At 29.7% G+C, this 25,633-nt stretch overlaps 1 protein-coding gene across 1 annotated transcript in view; it reads left to right on the forward strand.

Annotated features, from left to right (window-relative positions):
• The first annotated feature begins 814 nt into the window (after positions 1–814).
• Positions 815–25,633, forward strand: part of LOC114129832 (hexosaminidase D) — a 34,746-nt gene continuing 9,927 nt past the window's right edge. Inside the window, exon 1 of the mRNA XM_027994677.2 lies at positions 815–1,136. Within this exon, the coding sequence (XP_027850478.1) occupies positions 1,129–1,136 (8 nt within the window). The 5' untranslated portion in view covers positions 815–1,128. The remainder of the gene's footprint in view (positions 1,137–25,633) is intronic.

Below are 25,633 nucleotides of genomic sequence, written 5' to 3' on the forward strand. Positions count from 1 at the left end.
TACGGGCAAATTAATTAATAATATTATATAGGTATCGGTATCATAAATTCACGACGGTCAAAAAAAAAAAAATAAAAAAAGTCCTTTTCAAATACGTGCCTTTAACGTTTAATTTTCCAAGAACCTTTTATGTAATAATATCACACTGGAGTGTTACGGCGATGTCGTGCAGTCCCACCGAGGGACTGCGTTTATTTCCAGGGACGTCGTCACCGGGACACGGTTACCGGGTACGCGGTCACGGTGGCGGGCCACGCATAACGCACACGAGCGCGCGCAGCTTCGCGTAGTGGGCGAGAGTGAAACGAGAGTTGTAGAGAAACGACGAGAGATAAGAGAACGCGCGACCGTGGAGAGAGGGCGCGTCGTCCGCCGCTGCCGCCGCCGCCGTGCATCAGGTCTCGTCCGAGTCGCCTCCCCGGCGCGGTTTTTAGTTCGGGGCACAGACTACCAGATGGCCTCGCCGATACGCGTTCGCCGCCGGTAAATCGATTGCGAAGAACCGCACGACGATACGGGAGAAAAGGCCCACTCGCCGCCGCCGCCGCCACCGCGTAAAATCGTCTAAAACGAAATAAAATAATTTTATTTATTATTATTATTATTATTATTTTATTCGGCCCACGCGAGAACAGCACAGCGTGTCTTAGAGCGATCGCATCGGATGGTCAGGGCGGGTGGGGTGGTCAGTGGTCGCGCGCGTGGACAGGATATGTTTTTCGTCGGGCCGGGCGGGGCGGGCGGTGGTACTCTGCCGAGTACGTCGTCGTCGCCTCCACCGCCTCCGCCGCCGTAATAGTAGTAGTAGCAGTAGTAGACGCCGCCGCCCGCCCGACAGTCGCCGTTCTACATTGTTGGACGTCGGTCGTGTTCGTCGTCGTCGTCTCGTGCGCGGTCAGTCGCTGTGTGTCAGAGTATTGTTGTTCGAGTGCGCGCGCTCCCGATTTACCGTCCCCGTCGGTGCCGATATTTTTGCCGCGTCGGGTCCGTCCTGCAGACCGAAAAACGGTCACCGCCCCGTCGTCGTAGGATTTTCCAAAAAAAAAAGCGGTCCGATCGAATCAGATCCGGTGCGGATGGGCTGACACGCTGTGCCGCAGCGGAGGCCATCTGACGATAAATAATAATATGGACAGGTAATCATCGACGAGATATTATTATAATATTATATCGTATCGTTTTGGGCCGCACAGGTGTCTGAATTGTGTGCACGGCCTATCGTTCAAACGAACAAATCGTTGCGAGCCATCGCTCTTGCCCACCTGTTTGCCCCGAGTTAGAAATAAATAAACAATATAATATAAAACTAAGTGAATATTACTTATATCGAGTGATTATCGTGTTCGCGCAGTGCGTACGATAGGTATTCACAATGTCGTCGTCGTCGTCGTCATTATGTGTAGGTATACGGACGGTTACCGAACTACTGCGGACAGGTGCCGGTGGCCACCCTCCGTCACCCACCCTTCTGTATATATAACCCCTGACAAAATATTTGTTAACGCCGCGAACGGACGATGGTGCTGAAAATTTGACACCCCCCCCCCCGGGTGGTCTAACAAAACTATCTCTGATTATAACGATTTGTGATAAGCGAGAGGGTTGTTGGGTTCGTCGTCAATCGAATAATGGTTTCTGCGAATTACGCCACAGTTGATCGATGACATTTCACGTTCCACTATGCCTACCCGTGCTGTTAGGTTACCATACAGTTTGGTCGAATCTGTGTTTTTTTTTCCGCTCTCCAGTAATCGTATACCGGTCGGCGGTCCGCGGCGGTAGTGTCGTGTTCACGAATAATAATAATATAATATCGTTATTTTTACGTAGCAGTCCAAACGAAGAATAAAAACGTACGCCTCCGATTTGATTTTTTGTAATCGTTGCTGCCGTGAAAGTAGCGCGCGGACCGGTGTTGTTAGTCGTACCTAGTCCTACTTGTTCATTCCACTTCGCGCGTTTTCTCGTCGTCCGACGAGAATGCGTTTAACTTGCAACATTCGACCGACTCACAAAGGACATAGTTTTATGTTATACAAATTACAGTTGCTCAAATTAAATAATGAAAACAAATTTACCCATCTTTGACCCAACCTTATTATATCTGTGTGAGAATCCTGTTTAGTATTTTATTGTTGTATTTCTTATTATTCTTACGATAGCGATGAATGTACCACCTCCGCGTACGAGAGATATACACCCAGAAAGTTGTGTTATTATATATTATGTATACAATATATGCATAAGCGTGCGCACGGGGGAGGCAGGGGAGGCAACTGCCTCCCCTGCGAGATTTTCCGTTTCACCGCTATCTTATATTATACCTACAAACCGGGGGGGGGGGAATCTGGACCTCCTTAGCTAAGGTATTGCCTCCCCTGCCAAGAAGATCTGCGCACGCTTATGAATATATGTACAGGTGGTACTACTTGGAGTAATAAATTGTCTTTTACCGTTTAAAACGTCGTAAACTGTGACCGTGGTGGAATTTAAAATATCGTGCACATTACGACGAATGTATAGTAGGTTACACAGTTAGAACTTACTAAGTTTGGATGAGCCTTTATTTTTTTCAATTTTAAATACATATTCTGTACCTGCAGGTACATACGAGTATGAGGTTATTTCAGAGACAGATACATTAAAGCTCGACCAAAAAGCCTCTAAAGCATTGTTGATAGTTCATATTTGTTTTTTGAATATTTATTTGATGTAATAATATTATACTTATTTAATTAAAAGTCTTTATTATTTTTTTTTTTTTGAATTCTAATCAGTTAAACTAAAAATCACCGTTTTTTCGATTGTATGGTTTTTATAAGCCATAACTCATAACTTAAGAGCATATTTGAAAAGTCGTGCAGTTTTCTATATTAAATGTGTGCCACTGATAGAGTTCACCAATAAGTAATGATTAATTGTCCAGACTTGTATACAAGAAACTTAAATAGGTATTTTATACAACAATATAATGGTCTAATACGTTCCAGATGTTGTCAATCGGCCGTCATTTGCACATCTAATATTTTGAATCGGCAAATAAAAACCCATACCATTTTTGCAAAGAACAAAGCGCGTCCCTTTTGAGCTGGCATTGACAATAATGCTTCGGTGTCGTCTTTATTTGATTTGAATTTTTGACAGTTAGCCAATAGCTGAAAAAAAGTTGCCGAGGTTAATGCCCCTGGTAAACGCCAACTATTGAACTATACTTCGCGATTTGTACGATATTAATTTATTTTAAATGATTTATAGTGATAGTACATTAATACGTGATTGTTATATTTGTTGTATTACTTAGAAGTTTGCTGATTTTGATTTTGTGTTTCGTCTCATTATGACGAATGTATATTTTCTTGGTTTTAAACATCTAATATTTTGTATAGGCCATTAAAAAGCGTAAGTGTTTATACTTATGAATATTATGTTTTTTTTAAACATTTTTGCACAAAAAATTTACTTTCCGCATCTCAAAGCACAATACGCTTATTATAATATGATAACATAAAAAATACGAACAGTTTTTTAAAAAGTCAATCCCATTGTTCACACCTATGAAATAATTTTTTTATATTTAATAAATTTAAAAAAGAGATTTATTTTAATTTATAATATTATCACGATACAAATTATTAAAATGTGTATCGTATACAATTCTGTATCGGTGGAACTTTATTTTTATAAATAAAGTTCCATCGATACAGAATTGTATAAGTTGAAACTTATAACGATATTATTGGCTTATTTAGTCTGTAGGTAGGAAGGTATATCTTTATAAGTATCCCGATATATATTGAAAACGTGACGGATTAAAATTCGATTACAAAATAAACATAGTGCGCATAAGATATTATAAATAAATAGGGTCGCAAGAACGTGAAAATGAATAATGATATATAATTTGTACTTTTTATTTATTTTATTTGGTATACGATGGTCCAAAAAATTTGTATTGAAATTATTATGCAAACTAATTGGTATTATTGGAGAGATTGCTAACTATGTAGTAAGTTATGTGTCATTAAACTGTAGATACATTTTATAATATCGTTGGAATATGTAATATTGTAATTAATTATTTAGACGTGCAAAATACCAACAAGTTCTAAATCAAATCTATAAAAAGTTTAAATATAGTTTGATTGCTTTAAATGATATAAAGAATTATTCAATAGCGGTTAATACTGGTTAATAGGCATTTTATATTTTAATTTATATAATGATTTATGGTATTTTATAAAACTCATAATTCATAGTATTATTTATTATTTACTGAAAATTTAAATAATTGATTATTATTGATTTTTTATATCAATGTTGTATTAAATTTACTTAAATAAATAATTGAGCTAGGTTACCCAGTAGTTAAATCATTTTATGTCAATAACACGTGTCATAATATTTATTTTATTTGAAACTTGAAACTGTATAAGATTAGAGTGAATTATCCTGTGACTCTCTAATGTACATAGAAGCCATAAACAAATACTTGCTTTTACAAAACTATTAAATTAATTGATACAATTTAACGGATTAGCAATTATAAAAATGTATGTAAAATCATAATTTTATTTTTAAAAATAATAATATTCTAAATATTATAGTTATAGTTCGGAAGTTGTAGAAGTTGCGTATTATGCTATATTTTCTGAATTCATAGTAGACCACGTTGGAAATCCGAGTTTGAAAATCGAATATTTAACATGCACACTTTGCATATTATACAGGGGAAATGTAAATATTTCATTGATTTTTGCACGCATATTATGCATATTTTAAGTTGTCTAAAAAAATATGATTTTATTTTTCTTAATCTATCTATGTATTTTAAATAATAATGGATATTAATTTTGTTTTATTTAAGGTAAGCATTTATTGTTATAATTTCAGTCAAATATTAATTTGATAACAGCGATGCAACGATTATCATGCTAATATGCCGAACTGTTAATTTACAGCCGATAAGTTATAAAATTAGCTTATCACAAATTTATTTATTGTTATTTGCTAGTAAAGTTTTTGTACATGATTTACATATTATGTTCAATTTTTATTTTTTAAATTAATTAAGTCAAAACATTTACTAGTTTTTTGTCACATTTTAAATTTTACCTGTAAATTATTTTTCTTCATATTTATTTACATTTATTTTTGTACATATTATACTACATACATATTTTTATATAGATATTTTTTTTTCTTGAATTTTATTTTGACATTTTTCATGCATATTTCACAATTTTTTCGTGCGTATTTTGACTTTTTCAGATTCTATAATTTTCTAGCCCGTATAAGACAGTAACTTAAATTTAAATATAGATAAAAACATTTTTATTGAAAAAAAATATTATCCATAAGAAAGATAATATAATACAAAAAAAAAAAAAACACTAAATTCAGGAAAAATACTTTTATACTAATATCAATTAACGTTATGCACTTATTTTTATACATAGTTAGATATATTTAGTGCTATTATCAAATATATAGTTATATAGTATCAATGTAGTTGTCTGATTGATTAAATAATAAGAACGAAATCAATAGACTAAATAGCTCTACATTTTCAAAACATAAATTGTTATTTATTTTCAGATTTCTTTGATTATCCATAAATTATTATAAAAACAGATATATACAAATATATTTCAAATAAATATTTTTATTTATCTTCTAACTTTTTGAATAACATCAATCTAAATTATTAGTGAACGCAATTATGGTTATTGAATTTTATTTTAAGTATTTAAATTTAACTTTAACAATAGTATTGAGTTATTATAAAGTACAATTATAAGTAAGTTGACTGTTGTATAGTATATATCATATTATATCAAATATATTAGGTAGGTATAAGATAAGCTATTAAAATTAAGTCAATTTATATTAAGTTAGACATTGTATTAAATGTTGTACAAGTACAATGTATTATGGTGAGTTGTTCGCTTTTTTTGTACATTTGGATTTAAAAAACATATAAAAATATTTTCAATGAATAATAAAATGATGTAATGTAATTTATTTATATTATTATTTGAATTTTGATGTACACATAAGTGCACAGCGAAATTGCTGTTGACTAGTACGTAAAACGTCACTATATAGCATAGTATGTATCATAAATTTACATGATTACTGTTTCAATTATTTTCCCCTTGGGCTCTATTCGTAGATAATTAGTATTGTAAAATACTTCCTAATGTTCCTAATTGGTCAAAATGTAAAATTACCGTTATTCTATCAAATGTACGCATAACCCACACCTTATAGCTTTTGTATATGACACATATATTTGTGGATGTCATGCAGTAATTAACCATAAAACAATGGTAACAAGAATAAACTTTATTCGGACAATAATGTATACGAATTGCGAATGAAAAAAATTGGTACGAACGTTTTTGGTATATGTTATTTATAATACAATTTTCTCTGGGGATTAAAATATTTACATATATTTTCTGTTCGTTTTTTATTAGAATCGACCATGCATTTCCTCATAAATATGTAATTATCTAATATCTATGTGACATGAGTTGTAATATAGTATTTTCTTTGCAATGCTTATGAAATTCCCAATTGAAATTAATTTTTGTTTTCTTTTATAACGCACTTCACAGTATTATTCATATTAGGTATATATTTGTTGTTTATTTTAATATTTTACACAATACACTTAAATGGCATGGTTGTCATTGGTAATAAACAATAACTAATATTGGGTGGGTTAACTTGGTAAGACAATATGTCATTTGTATTATAAAATTAAATTAACTGTAAAATTGGAAATCTTTATTAGGTAACGAAAGAAATTTAGTTATAAACTTATCAAAATATTATTGCGATTACTATGCTATGGAATTATGCGATGTTTCTTTAAGTAATATTACTAGAGAAAATATTTGATGAGTTTCTTTTTTGTCATTTTTATCATTTTTAGTAATATGTCATATTTTTCTGTTAATATCTATGTACGAGTCTGTTTACTATATTTTGGTTTATTTAATATTATATTTTAAAATTTTTCATTTATTGTCCTTAATTGGGAGCGCTCTGTACTTTTATATATTATGTATATTTTTTACAAGGTAAATAGGTTTAATTTTAGTTTCGGGAAAAAAATAAAACAATAAAAATCCTATATAGTCACATCGAATTTCTAATATAGACATCACAATATGAATACTTATCTAAAATACTACTATATAATAATATGTAGTCAATATTAAAGGTTTAACATATTATTGGTATAAAAAAAAATGTTATTTATAGTTACATTAAATGTAATAATACAAACAGACGTAGATTCTACTTCGATGTTTACCTCGATAGTTGAACTAGATTTTAGCCTGTTATATAAAAAGTTATCTGTAGATGATTTAAATTTATTCTATTGATCATTATACCAAAAACCTACGTTAAAATTGGAACAAAAGGCATTATTACATTGATTTTTTAGTTATTTAATACAATGGTATTATAATATTGTATTGTACTCGTAATTTGTGAAGTGATATTATTATATTTTAACATTTGTTATTTAAATTATAAGTATTTATAGCTTTAATTGAACATAAAAAAAAAATAATTAATTCAATAATATTTTAAGGGGCGGAAGTGGTGATTTTCTGTTTTTGTCGAACACATTCGCAACATAAGATTATATAGACATGTTGTATTTTCAACTTACCGATTTTATATAATGAAGTGATAACAATTTTGAAAACAAATTACAATTTTTCGTCAAGTCTACTTGAGATTGGTTTCCCACATTTTTGATTTTAACTCCTCCAAAAATTGAAGTATGTTATCTTTTTTGACTATCTACTCTTTTTTATTATAACGTTTTTGGGTGGTAATATCAAAAATGTGAGAAATTCGATGTTAACTTGACTAAAAATTCAAATCTATATTCAGAATTCTTATCACTTTATTAAAGCAATTGGTATAATGGAATATGGAAATAAAACATATTTATATCCTATGTTGCGTGTGTGTTAGACAATCTAGGCAATTGATTCTAATCCTTTTAATGTATTAATAATTAATGCCATATGTATTTGTATTAAAATGTTTGATAAATAAAAAATGATAGTACTAAATCGTTTTGAAATTATAATGTACAGTTTACAGCATTACTATTTATTACTGTCAAAGTAATAATATTATTCATAGATAAAGTTGGAATTATTAACACTTGCCTAAGTGGTACACGATAATTAGGTATTATTGTTAATCAAAATATTGTTTCAGGATATATGAGTCTGTACTCTGTATTGTAATATTATTGTGTCGTAAAATAGAAGAAAAAATAATTTTTGTATTTTTAAAAATATTATTTTTTCCGCTTTACGGTTGCTCTAATATTGTATTTTCATGCTAAAGTTTTAGGTGTACCTATATTATTAGGTACTATGTCTTAATGTAATGATAATTATCGTAAATAATTGAACTGGTTGACGACGTAGGTACATATTATGAAAATAATGACCATAACGATGTGTTTTACTTATGTGCCAAGGTTACTGGAATGTATTTCAGTAAAAAATTATATATCGGTATTGTAAGCAGTAAGTACCATGGTGAAAAAAAATTAAAATGTAAAAAGGTAAGCTGTGTATTATATTACACTTTGTCTTTATATAAAGCTTTTGTCTTACCTTATATAAACCTATCTTACATAACACAGTCCTTAATTCGATTTATAATCTAGATTAGTAACCCGATATCTAGTCAAAATAATACTAATATATGTATGTCAAAATAAGGTTAAAGTATCTACACATCTTATGTTATATAGTATATTTTTATACTATACTCACACAATAATGTATCGTATTGGTAAAATGTTATAGCTTTAAATTGAATACATTTCGACTTGAACGACCGTATAGTTTGGAGACATTTTTAGCATTCAATATTCACGGTATATGTGTCAAATACTATTATCTACAAACGATGTACAGTCTATTTTTAATTTGATGTTAATAAAATATGTAGATTGCGAATATTCTCGGTATATTATTCTGCATTGTATCATTGTTGATTTTCAGTAACAGTTGAATTAGAATCTATGTTTGATATCAAATTAAATGTTATTTATACTTAAATATATGAACCTAGTACCTGCTAAAGAATATTATTCATATTATTGCGAAGGCGTATACTATAATAATTAAACTTAAATATAAAACCATAAAATATTTTTGCAAGACGTTAAATGTACCATTACATTGTATTTATCTATTTTATATAAGTATATAACATATAATAAATCACGTACATAGTATTACTTATATGTACCAAGAAGTACACATTTATGAGATGTAGTAACAAAGAAAGCTATTTCATATTTTGCTAACTGTTTAAATTCGATTAGGTGAAATAAGCAAAAGCTATTCTCACTGTATTAAGAGTTATAAGTAAATAATAATGAATATATAATATTATTATGGTAACCAAATCGAAAAAAACAATTTTACTCGATAAACTTTCATATGTAACTGACAACAGTAACATAAAATAACATGAAACCCTATACATTCGATATATGCAGCTGTAACTTTAAAGTACAGTAAGTATAGTAAATTGACCTACTATACCAAAATTTAAACATGTAAACATTATCTGTCATTTCATAGGGTTTTTGATATTTTAAAGTTAATTAACACTTATACATGTATAAAAATAAAAGTGGGATAAGCAGGTAACCGTTCTGTAATGCAGTAGATGTGAGTATATATATAAAAAAATAAAAATGAGAAAATCGTTATTTTTTGTATTTCCAAGGTTATAAAACAGTTATTTTAATAATTATAAATTTTAAAAATGTTCTTATTTTTTTCTTGATTATTTTTAAAATTACTGAGAATAATTTTAAATTTTAACTTCCCAAAAACACAAATAAGACCTATTTTTTTACCAGAAATCTCTATTGAACCATTTTTTCTACTAAAAAAAATGTCTACACACAATAAAAAATAAAAAAAAAAACTTATTGTAAAACCATTTCATTTATAATTCTGCTCAGAATTCAAAATATAAGGAACATTAAAAAAATGTATACAATTCTTACAATGTTTAATAATTTAATAAGAGTTTACTCTTGTCTCGTATAGTAATAAAAATAACTAAGCTCTATCGATTATACTATACCGATTATGGACGTTATTAATTACGGTATTCACGTAGATATGGAAATAGTATACAACTTTCTATGTTTGTGTATGGTCTACTCTATGCAATTAAATTCAGTTGGTACAACAGTAAAATAATGTGTATTTATTTTTAAATCACGGATTTTATTAAATATTTTAGTTAGGGAGATACAAATAAAAATAATGAAGTAACGAGGTTCAGAGGTTATTAAGTGTATTGGGAAATGGTATCTGTTAGCTTCATAAAGTTAATTAATAATTATAAATCATTACGTTTAAATTTAAAACAATGTATATCGTTATTTTGTGCACTAAGTAATTAGAATACAAAATATAACATGAATTAGCATGATTCCGAACATGATTGAGTGAGTCGACCTTTGGTAACACTCTCCAAAAGGTATCCACATAAATTTATGATGATAAATCACAATTCTAATTACGTTTAAGCCCGTGAGGAGGTTTATTAGACATAACTGATATAAGCTCTTGCCATGTTCTTATAAGAGGATTTATATTTGAGTTGCGTTTAATATGAAATGAATGTAGGGATGGGTTTTAGTTAATTCTGTTACATTTTTAAATTTTAAGTCATTATGTTCTGAGCTTGAGCACCTATAATAATTAGTTACATAATCAATGAGATGAATGTTCTTGGGTTTGGTATGCTATATTATGACTGCAGTAAATTATCAAATTTTGTATAAGTATTAACACAGCAACCATTGGCCCAATAGCGCGCATAGGATCATTTTTCGAAAGGGGTTGTGCTAATAATAATTTTCTTGTATTATCGTAACCGAATAGGGTATGTCTTAAAAATATATTTTTATATAGGAAGACATTTCGGGGAGGGGGTGAGACCCTTTAACCCCCCTCCCCTCTGACGACTACGTGTGCGGTATCGATTAGCACAAGTATGACACATACTTTACTAAACGATTGAGTGATATCAAAAAACAGTCATGTGCTGTATTGTTTGATTTTGAGATCGGAGGATATCACACTGATTAATAAACAAATTTAATGAATTGTAAAATTATTGCCTAAATATAATATGAATCTAAACTATTAATTAAATCAGATTCTGTACCTATTCAGTAAAAATATGTCTAATTCGATTGAGAAGACATTAAAAAAAAAAAAAATAAATTACCTAATTTTGATTTTATTATAATTGTTATTATTGAAATTGTATTCAGAAAAATTAATTGTGATAATACCTAATAATTTTTAATTTCATTTTTGTTTTTGAATGTTAATTGAAAAAAAACTGGATAACTTTAAAACGTTAATAATATGGCCGAAGTGTCGTTAATGTAATATTATGAATTTCTTATCCGTGAAGATTAGAGGGGTAAAATGAAACTTCCGAAAACTACTACTACAGTAGTATACATCATACCTAAAATAATTATAAGAAAATAAATACCGATAGATTTCACGCACCGTTAAGAATTCAAAAAAACCACTATTGGCACACATCGACAGTATCAACGAAATTGACCGAAAGACAAGTGCCAAAATACCGTGGAACTTTTAACTGTATTGCAATTATGTTAGAATACTATTAGAAGCTCTGGCAAATAATATAACGGTGATGTTTGAATGGCGTTGTAAGCAAACGAAGGAAAAAATAATGTATTTCGTTTAGCCTGAATGCGCCAGTTGTGTCTACAATATACAACGGTGCAGGTGCTGTATCAAAGACAGCTATTCTCTAGCTATACGCCTATACCGCATCACCGCGTACAAACGATCTCGTTAAAAAATAATACATATATGATTTCGTTCGATGTCGATAAACATCCAATTTACTGTTCGACGTAATATTTCTCAGACGTTCGGTGTTGTTTATTCGGAAGAAAAAAAAGTCGGTCGGTCGACTCCGCAAAACCTCGATTCTGGCGTATAAATTGAGAATTTACACGGTTTTTATGTGTATGTGTTTTTTTATGACGATATCTATTTCGATGTATTTTAGCCGGAGTGAAAAAAAAAAATTTCTAACGCTATGTAACACAACACGCGCATGCGTGTCGCATATATTATAATATAATATTATTATATCGTACACAAACACAAACAGTCGGGTCGCGCGCTCACTGACTGCATTTTAACCGACTGACACTGACCGGTATGCCTGGCACACCGGAACGAAAATTTGCGCAGCTAAATCTCGACGACAACAAAGGGTAGAGCACAATAGCCCGTGACTGATGTGTTTCGTTTCGATCTTTGCAGCGGACGATTTCGACCGCCGACCTTATAATATGATATACCTACAGTGTGTGAGCAAGAAGACGAACTCTACCGCGGAAACTAAAATAACAATAATCGTATTTTGCTTATTCTTTGCGGCTTTCCGATCCGCGCACACGTGTTTGGTATAATATAATAATATATTTATGTGTATATATATCAACATTATATATATAAAAAAAAAATCCAAAACACGATTTAATTTCCCTATTAACGACGACACGACGCCATCATCGTGCTTTAACTGCGATTATTGCAGACATATGACGAGAAGAACGTACACGCTGTGCGGCAGTGGACGTTTATTATATGAACATTATACAGCAGGGCATACTCTAAAAATCGACATTAACGTCGGATACGTTTTAGTTTGTATTATCGTCATTAAAATATTGTATCAATTTTAAAACAAAATAATAACCGCGCTCGATTTAAAGTGCGTTGCCTAATATACACGCCCAGCAACTCGGACAAACTGTTTTTTCAACTCGGAATGCACTCGATCGATCACTTATTGTCTTCTCTGTTGCATGCAATTATTAGAGTGCACTTATGCACGTATTATAATATATCCGTGCGTTTACAATGGTTATACCTGCACCCGGAACATATCATTAAAAATAAGATCGTTTTAACTATGTACAATGATTGTGGCCGGTGTGCAGATTGGTACGGTAATTGTTCTGGACGAGATAATAATAATATGTGTCACCTATTTGGCTGTATGTGATAATATCATAAACCGTATACAACTGATTAATATGAACTATTTACCGCACGATACACGCAGGTATATACAACGTAATAATGTGATAATTATTATTATTCACATTAACTATGATATTATTTTCGGCGCATCTAAAAACCAGCGAAAATGGTTTCATGTAAATCGCATGCATACCGTACCATACACCATAACCATATTTTACGGTCGTGTTGAAATAATGTTTTTGGCTGGTATTAAGCATATTATACCCTGACTGGCTGGTTGTTGCCGAACCGATGAAAATAAATTCCGTCTTTATCGTGTGATGAATCTGCTATTTTTAAGACTTATAAACATATTCATGGTCCATAAAGTTCTATAAAAGCGTTTTGTTATTTATACGACGCTTATATAGTTAGCTCGAGCTTCAGATGGTTGAATATTAAAATTGAAAGTTTCTCGGAGAAAAAAATATATATTATCGTCCTCGACTTTTATATCAATGATCAATGTCGATAAGATTCAAACATTATTAATACTGTGCTCGGATATAGAGTCCAACCATTTACTATATTCCGCAGTCGTACAGTCTTTTCCATAATAATTACAGTCGGACCAAACCGTATAGTAAAGGCGGTATGATAAATTGTTCTATAATCGTATAGTCATTAGTACGCCATAAAGCAACGATTTATGAATGCTGTGCACTATTCTTACCAACTCCGACGGTTAAAACACGGGAACGATATATTATGCGTACAATTACAAATTTATAATCGCAAGAAAATTATTTATTACTCGAATAATTTTACTAGGACCATATTGCTGTTACAATACATTGAAATAAAAACAGCGTATTGTCATCGTCTTTTGTTTTATGGCTGTTTAATAAAAATCGTATACTCGTCTCGTTTAAAACACCGACCGAATGTTTCGAAATCGATTTTAATAAATATAGTTTGCTCCGTTTGGATCGCTATAGTTAGTGCGGGAGGGGGGGGGTGTTTTATATGATACAGTCGAACGGTCGTTCGCATTAAACATACTCGTCCCGGCCGATTATTGATAATTAATAATTTTTGTACAACAATATTGATTATTGAATAAGACAATTATTAATATTTGTTAGGTGTACATCTATATAATAATAATAATAATAATATAAAATTAAGTGATATTATATTGGAATAGAAAGACGCGATATCGTTGGTGTTCGGTCGTTTGCATTTTACAATATAGGTATAATATATTAATCGCGTTGTACAATAATACAATATCGTAATATCGTAAACGCAGAAAGCTCTGTCGGACGATTTCCTCGCAGCGTGATGTATTACGAGCGAATATATGGCGTCACTTGATGAAATTTATAGCACTCGGAAACTGTATAGATTTCAAGAGTGGGTTTTCGCGGGGACAATGAAAAACGGTGTTCGGACCTTTATATTATATGCGTGTCGTCCTCCCCCTCATCTCGTCACCACCGTTACAGCAGCCCACGCCGATCGCCGATTCCGGAGGTCATAAAATCAGGATTTCGTTTCGTGTGTCGTCGAGTGTAAACCAGCGCAACGGCGGCGGTACATATTATTATATAATATTATATTATACGGTATATAATATATACGTTATGAAATACACATATTGTGTGTTATTATTATTTTATATATATGGCGCACAGGCACGCAGCCCCGACACGTGTCCGCGTCGAACGTATATTATAATATGTGTATGGTATACATAGGTAGGTATATATCGGAGTGTCAGTCGGAATCCAACTTCGTTGTCGGCAAAATATTTTTACATAGAGGCTTGAAAATACCTCTTCTCGGTATTGTGCTGCGAGTGGAAAATAATAAAACGTCATCCTGCCTGAAAAACTGCGCAGCTATACGTAATCCGACGTCCTTGTCACCGGCCGCCGTCGCCAATTGTCGGGTCGGCTAATTGCGTGCGTGTGTGTATGCAGCTAGGTATCTACGAGTATATAATGACAAAAAAAAAAAAAAACGTACGCGCGAGTGAAATGACGAAGCCGAGAAAACGATAATACGAACTCGGCTCATCGCACACAGAAAACGAGAGAATAAAATATTATATTATAATATTATTGCAGTGTTATGTCAAATTAAAAATCACGAATTAAAATCTATTTAATCTATCCGTGTTTATAAATTCATAATTATTGTCTCATCGACAACAACTACGCGTATCCAAATCTAGTTATGAAAAACGTCTTAACTGATGACATACGTTAGGTACTGCAATTACTAACTGATTTTTTATTCTCGTTGTATATTCGACAAATTCCCGTTGCTGCAACCGGTCCCAAATCTGGTTTCGACATAGTCCATCGCCGTTCAATGAAAAAATATAATATTGTTCGTGCCGTGCAGTCAAATAAACGCGGACACGCGGTACACGCTTATATCGTGTTCCGCTGATCATTATGCGCGTGCGCCAAACTATTATAATACAGCAGTAAAGGTCCGTACTTGCGGTCTTTAACGGAAATACTATTCGGTTAGCCGCTGACGTTCTAGCCATTACATATTATTATAAACTACATCGCGGTCCGGGCATGTCACCATCTTACTGCATTGCTACGTCCGTTGGCCAAAATTAATAGTTTTTACGAGTTGTAAAAGTTGTATAATATATTGTATTTTTGATGCAATCGAGTAAAGTTAATATGAAAGTATGATATTGATTAGGATTTCAACATAAATAGCAAACCCTTGTCATTTATGAAGTTAACTTAGTATGTAGCTAGTATGTATCATTATAAACTTATCAATACGACAACTGAAGGAGTAGGTTGTAGTATTATTATTACGTTTGTTGCTGTAAGATTATAGCATAACAATTAATATTTCTCAAATTTCAAATTGCTTGTCATACTATAAAATGCGAAAAATGTTAGTCTTTGTTTTTATACTTAAAAAAATATAAGAAGCTATATCATTTTACGTGTTATAAGAAGTATTGTTGTTGGTTTAATATTATAATTTATGAATAATCTTTCATCGTCATCATCGAACATTTTTAACAAATAAGAACACTTTTAGTGCTTTAACGTACCTCATAGTTCATACATCATACATTTCCATAAAATAATGTTCTCGTGTAAAGTGTGTCCGGTACATTAAGGGTCACAGTTTTCCAAGACAGTATCACAATAATAATAATAGGTAACAATTGTTTTCAGACGGCGCTGCAGTACATAAAATGTGTAAGTGTAGTAATGGTTACTACGTATAACGTAGTACGTTTAACAGTTGTAGAAAACAAGTCTCACCAGAGTGCGAAATTTATTTTCTCATAATAATCGGCTGACTGTGTACAGGGTATATGTATTATAAATTGTAATATACCACACATATAACTACAGTAAAATAGTATAATATATAATAAATATTATTATAATGCACAAGATCGTAATGGTACAATAATATTATAACCTGTGCGTTGGTAAAAAAAAAAAACCGCGCACGTGTTCTCTTCAGCCGTCTTCGTTCGTGGGCAGTGGTTGTTATCCCATTTTTCGGACAGTATTAATAATGTATTATAAATCATAATGAGAATATATTATGCTATATTAATCGTATCATTCGCAGCGTCGTGATTCAAAATCAGACATCTTGCTGAATATGGTGGCGGTATAATATTATTGGTGCAGCGTTGTTCTCCAGTCTACATTTTTTTTTTTGTGGAAGCGCGCTTTAGACAATACACACGTATCGTAAGCGTGTTTCCATTATTTTTTTCAAAAACCCAATCCTTGCCGTGTAACTTGCGCGTAATAATAATAATTATGTGAGCGTATTGTGCACCGTGTAAAATATTATCTGCTGCAGCGACCGCCGCCGCATTGACATTGAAACCTTACTGCGGGCTTAATTGAGACAGAGTCTCGAGTATTATGCGTCATTCTTTCGAGTAACCATCGAGAGTTAAAAAATCTAGAATGAGTGTTTTTTTTTTTCAACAAAAGAAACGTGACGTTTTCAAAATCCGGTCGTGTGTTCAACTTTTGCACTCTATCAAGTACATTAATTAAAATATGTATACATTTTTCGTTTGCTCCATCCCCAGTGTTCTGTCGGTCTTCATTTTATAATATCGCACGTTTTATTTAACGTGATCCGTGCAAAAGAACCCGGAAATACGTGTAATATATTATCTCACATCATACCTAAATACTGCAAAACCCTACAACGCACATTGCGTTTTCCCTGATAGGTTAGTTTTAATATTTATAATGTAATAACCTGAGCATAGATAAGAGTACAGAGTATTGAAATAATATTCATTTTTTTTTCTAAACGATTTGTTAATATATGTTCCCTATTAAAACCTGTATTATGTAATATCTGAATGATAAAAAAAATTGTGTAGAATATGTAAATTGTATCATAATAGATTTAGAAACAAGCTAGGATACGTTACGAGCATGTGATCTTGACTTCCTGATATTGTATTATACAAATACAATATACGTAATAATCATAATATGTGGGTTTAAATATTATAAATATAGTGTCGGAGAAAACAATATTTTATCTTATTAATTAGTATTGTAACGATTATGTATATTTTAAAATTTCTTAAATGGTTTAATTAATTAAATTTCAATAAAATAATTAGCTATTCAATAAAATCGGTTTTGGTATTTGTTTCGCTTCGTACGCCCCGGTATAGGATAGTGTTTGTTGTTGTGAAGTTAAAATTGAATGCAGTAATAATTAATTACATTTGATAAACGATTTTGAGTAGTTTTACACAGTTGTTACAATGAACCAATGCTGTCATTTCACAAATCATTTTTCATTAATGTCACAATTGTCATTAATTTTTATTTTGCTCATACATTGAGAAAGTTCAAAAAATTATTTCTTTGCAGTACTTATACATTCATATTTTCCAATAAATGGATAGAGTGTTTTTTTTAATTATTTTCAGTCCTTATCATGAAGTATGTTTTAAAAATATATAATTAAAAATCAACACAGTCGTGTTTCACTAAATATCTAAAAATATATGAAGTTTTAAGTGTATATTAATTTTTCATGTTTTGGCGAAATTATTATCTATGTAATATTTCATATTTAGGTTAAGTTACATTTATATAATGTATAATTTATATGATTCTAACTATTTCTAAGATTTTAAATACCTTGATGAATTTTATAAAAAATAAATACATTTAAAAAATTGAGAAAACTCCCTATTAAAATATAAAAAACCTAAGACAGTATGGTGTCGATAACTGTTGGGTTTTAATAAACTGTGTTCAAACGTATCATAATACAATTATACAATACTGGTTTGAGCTGGGGTGAGTACATGAAGCAAAACTCACTTGGTCATACACCCCATGTATCTGTATTCTTTATTTCTGTCTGTGTTTTTATATATTTTTTAGGCTTATGTCACGATTGTTTTTCCAGTTTAGATTCGTGACCAGTTGTTATTTTATATTACCATAATACTTCGTCTCAAGGCTGTATGACTTGTTAATAACAATAATTTTAAATCATAATACTGTCTTTCTTTATGCGTCTAATGCGACAGGAACATATAATATGATACCATATATTATTTTAATTTATAGCTATACACATTATTGTTTATTTTCATGTCACTCTGGTTAGCAATTTACAGACACAATTAATTAAAGTAAGGTACTATAGTGTTATAAACACAAAATAAAACGACTATATATAAATTCTAAATCACTAGTTAGTTATTGATATCTTAAGTGCATATAGGTATAGTTTTAGAAATATAATATACTATTAAATGTATGCAATATTTTCAATAACCTCGTATACAGTGATTATTATTAAAACGGTTTTTTATTAAATGTATTTTATATAAAAAAAAAACGATATTATTAAATGATAAAATTATATTTGTATAATATACTAATCAAATCGTCCATTATTATTATTAGAAGTCAATTTTCAAAATAAATAAAATTGTATCTATTTATTTTTATTTTTATAGCAGTACGATAAAAATAAAATTATTATTATGAAAATGAAATCATAAATAATATATATGAATTAAATATAAATTACCGTTTTGTAGTTCAAAACAATTTAAAATCTACTTAGATGTAACCAGAAATTGAACATTGTGGAAGGGCTTAGACCTTGTTGCACACATATAATTAAGGTTTAATGTATGCTAGCAGGAAATACAGTTTTGAATAATACCTATGCTCAATAAAAAACAAGTCAATGCCATACCTCCTCTCATAAACCGAAGCCCTTTTAGTCCCCCTGAATATACCACTGAAATATTCTATTCATTATATTATCTAATATCAATTACGCCTTAATTATCTCAGTGAGGGCAGCTGTCCCCATATCTGCCATGGTTATGACGCTTTTGGTTTACATTTATAACCAAATTCGTCTTTTATCATATGAATTATGAGGAAACGCGTGTTGAATTAATTATGATTCAGCTTTTGACACGATGACATACAGTAAAGTAAATCACGTACAAGAAATTTAATCTAAAACCCAGTCTCTACCTTTCTTAAACTCGCTTCAAGTCGAGAAAGTATAATATAAGTTTGAGTAGGTATTCTGTTTAAGAATTCACTCAGACATACATAAGTTTACTTATTGTATGGAAATAATATGACAAGACGTTGTGTTATGAAATTAATTTTTGCAATAACAATCGAAACTTTTGAATGAGTTGTTTTCATGGTTTATGCATTATTATTAACTATTTGAATGAGATTGTGAAAGGAATTTAACAATATTCCCAATAATGTTCATTATCTGTAGTAAAATTACAGAATAGATTAAATCAGAAACTCGTCAAGGATATATACTACTCTTATAATAGTCATCTAAAAATATAGTCAGCCATATTGAAAGGGCTTCTCAGTCCAAAAATTGTCAAAAAAAATCATGTCTTTCGTATTATTTTATCCAAGAAACATTAGAAATTGTTAAGATGAGTATGAAGTATTTTAAAGGCTGGCTATGAAAAGTCAAATTGTTTTGTTTTTTTTTTATTATTATTAATGAGATTTTAACAGATTATGGTCTCGACATTTATGAACAAATTTTTTAGTTTGTTTACAAAATAAAACATAATATAATCACAGATTATATTTAGTAATAAGCCCTTGATAAAGGAATAATATTTGGGTGGTCAGAGTTTCCATTATCATTTAATCTATTCTGTGGTAAAATCATTAAACTAATGTATAATCGGATAAAAAACAAAACAATTTAAGTGGATTCGTAATAATTAAAATTAAACATTTCACTTTAACTTCATGCACGTACAAAAACTTCGTATACTATTATTGTGATAGTGTAAAAATATAAGTAAAGCGTAATATTATATAATATGTATTTAGTAAATACTATTAATTATTATTAAAAAAGGTAAATACTATTTATTTTTTTTAATAATATAAAATTCATCATTTATGTATCTATAAATTATTTATTGTTTATATATATTACGCTTACATTCTAGTTTACTAGCGTCTTATGTATATATATTTACATGTATATAAAGATTTAATTGTATGATAAATTAATTTACCTAATTAAACTGCAGGTTTACCATGTGTCAGAGGAACTAAGGAAAAATAAATAAGTTTAATAGTGGTATATTTATAATTTAATTTCAATCGAAAATACAATTAATACATTGGAAATATTCGAAAGAATATTTTTATTGTTTGAGAATACAAAATATTACACTGAATTTATATGTTACGCAACCCATTATGCTTGATTACATCCGGAGGCATACACAAGGAGAATGCTGTTGTTGAGATCCGGCCGATGGTCGATGGATATCGTCCGAATCGATATAATATTGTTTGTTTACAAAATGGCATAACAATTATAATCACCGATGACTATATTACAATATAGGCCTTTATGTGAAAATATATTATATAATAAGATATGTATAGTAAAATTCTGATGACAGTATTTTTAACCATTGATTATAAAGAGTGGTATTATTGTAATATTACCTATATTAAATGTAATATTTCATAAAATGAATCATTATAATACGTGTTTTACTTATGATTGGACGGGGGAGGTTAAACTCCTAAAACTCACAATTCGGCGTGCCACTGATTACTAATATAATATGATATAGTATAGTGTAATATTCCATATTATGTGGTATAGTTTACAAAGATTGATTGTACTGAACGACTTGAAAAATAATATAAAAAGAAAAATGTATGAACATTGATTATCGATCTATAAAATAGTGTGCTTTAAAAATTTGGGATCGTTTGTATATTTATTTAAATTTGTTGTTTATAAGTATTTATTTATCTGATATTAAACTGCGAAATAGGTACGACCTGTATCGTACTTGTAATAAGTATAATTCGTCATTTGTGGTGAGACCGATGATTTTTTTATAAACAGTTATAATAATTATGTGCTTATTTGGCCGAAACATAATGATATATAAAACATACCACAAGTAAATTGTAATATAGTACTGTTATAATATTGTTGGTACGTATTAAGTGGTCCTAAACAGTTATAGTCGGCAATGAAAAAATCCAAAACTCACTAAATTGTCCTTATCATAAAAAGAACCATTTTTGTGAAATGTCGTGTTTGTATTGCGTATAATTTATGAAATCTTTTTATAAATTTATTATGGTTAATCATTTTGCAGGCTAGCTATGTAATATGTATGATAACAGGAGTAATATTGTGTTCGTCATTATGCTGATAAATTATCTCGGAATTCTTAGATATTTTCTCATCAAATCGTTTTTAAAGTCTGGACATATCCTGGCAGTCTGTATTATATATATATATATAAATATTATAGTAATAGCATAAACTATTGTAATAGTTACCTACGTAACTTACAATGACACAGGTACTTAACATCTAAATACGACACGTTATTAATTTTATGTTTATTAAACTATATGAACATTTTAAATTATAATAATAAAATACTAAATTTATCATTGTGAGTTCTAGCTCCATACGGGGTTATTCATATGTCTACAAGCATCATTAAAAAAGAGTCAGTTAATATAATTAAACAAGTTTGAAAAAATTATAATAATTAAGTATGGGCTATAATAAACTTTAAATAGGTTATAGTAGACAGTGCGTTTACATATTTTGTAATGAATGTTAAAAACAATTAAGAAATCCTAATAAAAACACGTTATAATATCCACGGTACGAAAACTTTTCATGAAATAAAAGAACTATGTAACTTATAATATAATTTCTATTTAGTGAATGGTTGTAATTTATTATATTTATAAGGTAAGATTATATCTTATGAATTATTGTGATGTAATGAAAATCTCCCAACAGTAATTTGGGGTCAAAGTTTGAAAATATTTTTTTTTTATAGACGGCATTATTACAATCATGACTTGTTCCTACAACAAACAAACACCGACAACAATTGATTTTAGTATTTAGCATAGTCATCTAGGGGATTAATGTATAAAAAAACCATATAACTCACCTGATGATTGACGTCTATAGTTAATTAAATGATTTACAAGAACTTATGCATCGTTGTATGGAAGATCTAATTTTAAGAGCAAAATTTAAAATAAAACGAAGCGAATATGTATATAAAATACCGTATTTTATTCAAACGATCAAAATATATCCTCTAAATAATCATTAACACGTTTTAGATTTATTTCATAAACGTTAGAGTTCTAAGATAGTTATTGCTTATTAGTACAAGTACTTATTAATCATTGGCCGGTTGAGTAAAATTACTGTGTTTAACTTAAAATTAATATATTCATGAATTTGAGTTTTATTTCCTTATTATTTGTGTCGATTAAAAATGTAACCAACAATGATTAAGCAATGGTTGATTCGTTTTATTAGACGATTACTGCGTTCACATGCCGTTTCAGGATTCATAGTCGTACAATAAACTATAAAGTATATATAAACGTTTTATGTAGGCAGCTAAAATGCACTGTACCATGAATTCTGATTAAAACAATACCAAATAGCAAAGTTTTTTTAACAATTAATCGAACAATGTACATTTCTGCTTAATAATAATGTCTTTTAAAATTTAAAAGTATTCTGTTATTTATTTTTATTGAAACACAATGACATTATATTCAATAATTTTGTATTATTTTATTCAACAAGAATTGGATTTTAGATTCTGAACGAAGTGATGAATGTATTGATTTTACAAAGATGTGTGTTTTTTTTTGTGTCTGTGTACAGCATAACTAGTCGAAATAATGCTTTAATTTCAAACTTTTGGAGTGGTTTCGGATGGAAAAGTGTATATCCTTGGTGCATTATAGAGGTCAAAAGTAAACATTTTCCAATAGTTTTCAAAAAAATCGGAAAAAAACAAAAAAAAAGTGACGGAAAAACGGGAATTTTTACGCAAAACCAGTTTTCAACTACATCGATTTTTTCATATGGTTGTAATTCAAAAACTAATCAATGTAAATACATGAACTTTTCACCAAATGTTTATGTTAGTATTATCTATATACAGTTAAATTTTCAAAAAATTTTGATTTTTTTTAGTTATTTATAGACCACCGAAATTTTCGATTTTTATGAGATTTTTTTTTTGAAGTGTCGATAAAAAAATTCTGGATGACCAAAAAAACTTGGAAATTTAATACAAGGTTCGTCATGAGTTGTTCTTATTGTAGCTAAAATAAAATTAAACATTGTTAGTCACTATTTATTTTTTATAAGCGTTTATAGTTCAAATTTTTACGAAATCTGTCGAAAACGCGAAAATTCGCAAGTAATTTTGAAGTTGAAAAATCATAAAATTATTTGTGTTAATAACTAAGGATTAAAAATACAACACTAAGTTTTCCATAATTATTCCTTCGAGTATCTATAGAGAAAACTCGGAGCATCATTATAGGAAAAATTTTAAGTGCGTTTGAGTTTTAAATTTTTACGAAATATCGTAACGATAACGATTTATCCTCAAACGATTTTAAATATTTGCTATTATTCAAAAAATATAAGTCGTAGATACATGACAATTTCACCAGTTATTTAGATTGGAATTTTCTTTACATGATTTAATTTTCAAAATATTTTGACTTTTTTGAGCTATTTATAGACAACGGAAATTTTCAATTTTCTGAAAAAATTTTTTTGAAGTGTCGATAAAAATTTTTCGGCCCAATAAAAATATTTGAAAATGTTTATGAACAATTTTTTTTATTAGTATTTGAAGTTCAAATATTGACAACAATTTGTCAAAATCATGAATATTTGTAAATTATTTTGTAGGTATAATTCTTAAAAAATTTTGCATAAGTAGCTAAGAGTTGAAAATTTAATATAAAATTTTTCATAAGTTTAGCTTACAATAATTATAAAAGAACTTAAATTTTGGTGTATTCAAGCCATTAAAACATAAACCACCTTTTTCACCAACCACTGGAAATTATATCCTTGGCTGACAAATCATCTTCGTTCAGAATCGTTTTTCGTATACAATCATAATTATCATTGGATTCAAATTTAATATTCCTATAATACATAATAGTGAGTGATCCACGCGGCACCTAATGTACAACAGAGCGGTACCCATATACCCGCTTTTTTCTTTTTAACAAAAACACGTTTCATGTATCGAGCATTACTTATAAATGTTGTTTATGAAATATTAGTAAATAGTTTTTTTTTTTTTTTTTTAATGTTATAATAGTCCATTATATATATCTATTATCTATATATAATATGGTCAGTTGTGTTACGCTTGTCATTTTATATTATTTTCAAAGTCAGAATATGTGTCTGTTAATGATAGTGATGAAAAATGTATGCTGAGAAAAACTCATTTTGAAACATCCGAAATCAGATATTCACATCATACGAGTAGTAATAGCGTTTTATTATACGATGATGTCCATCGTAAATTCATTGCGTCGTAGTTTTCGTTTACTATCGTTAAAAACAGACACATTATCGCGTCCACACTTTTTTTATGAACACGTCTAATGCTATTTTTGTGTTTATAATTGTATTGACTTGTTCTACAGTTATGTTAGTATTTGTCCGTCTATAGACAAAGATAGTTTTTTTTCTGCTTAAATACATTTCTCATAAAAATTATACACTTATTAGAGGACGCCACATCTACATAGTATGTCTTCGTTGACTCGTTGTACATACAATATACAACATAGCAAATTTTCGTTCAGTAGAATCCATTGTATGTTGTCAGCTTTAAATGCTTTAATATTACAGGAAACTTAGCTATTATCAAAATTAAAGGTATAAGAATATTATCTAAGCCTTTCCATAGGCTCTTATCAATATAATTATTTTAAAGCTAGGAATGCAAAATATTACAGTTTTAAATTGCTTATAAAACTCACTTCAAAACTATAGTAGGTAATATAAATAAAAGCCTATGAGATAGCCTAAATAATACTCTTAGGAACCTAACCTTATGTTTTTTAATTGGTAAATTGTTTTCAGTATTAAAGTTA

Source organism: Aphis gossypii, chromosome 1 (genome assembly GCF_020184175.1).
Source record: "Aphis gossypii isolate Hap1 chromosome 1, ASM2018417v2, whole genome shotgun sequence".
Classification (NCBI taxonomy): Eukaryota; Metazoa; Arthropoda; class Insecta; order Hemiptera; family Aphididae; genus Aphis; species Aphis gossypii.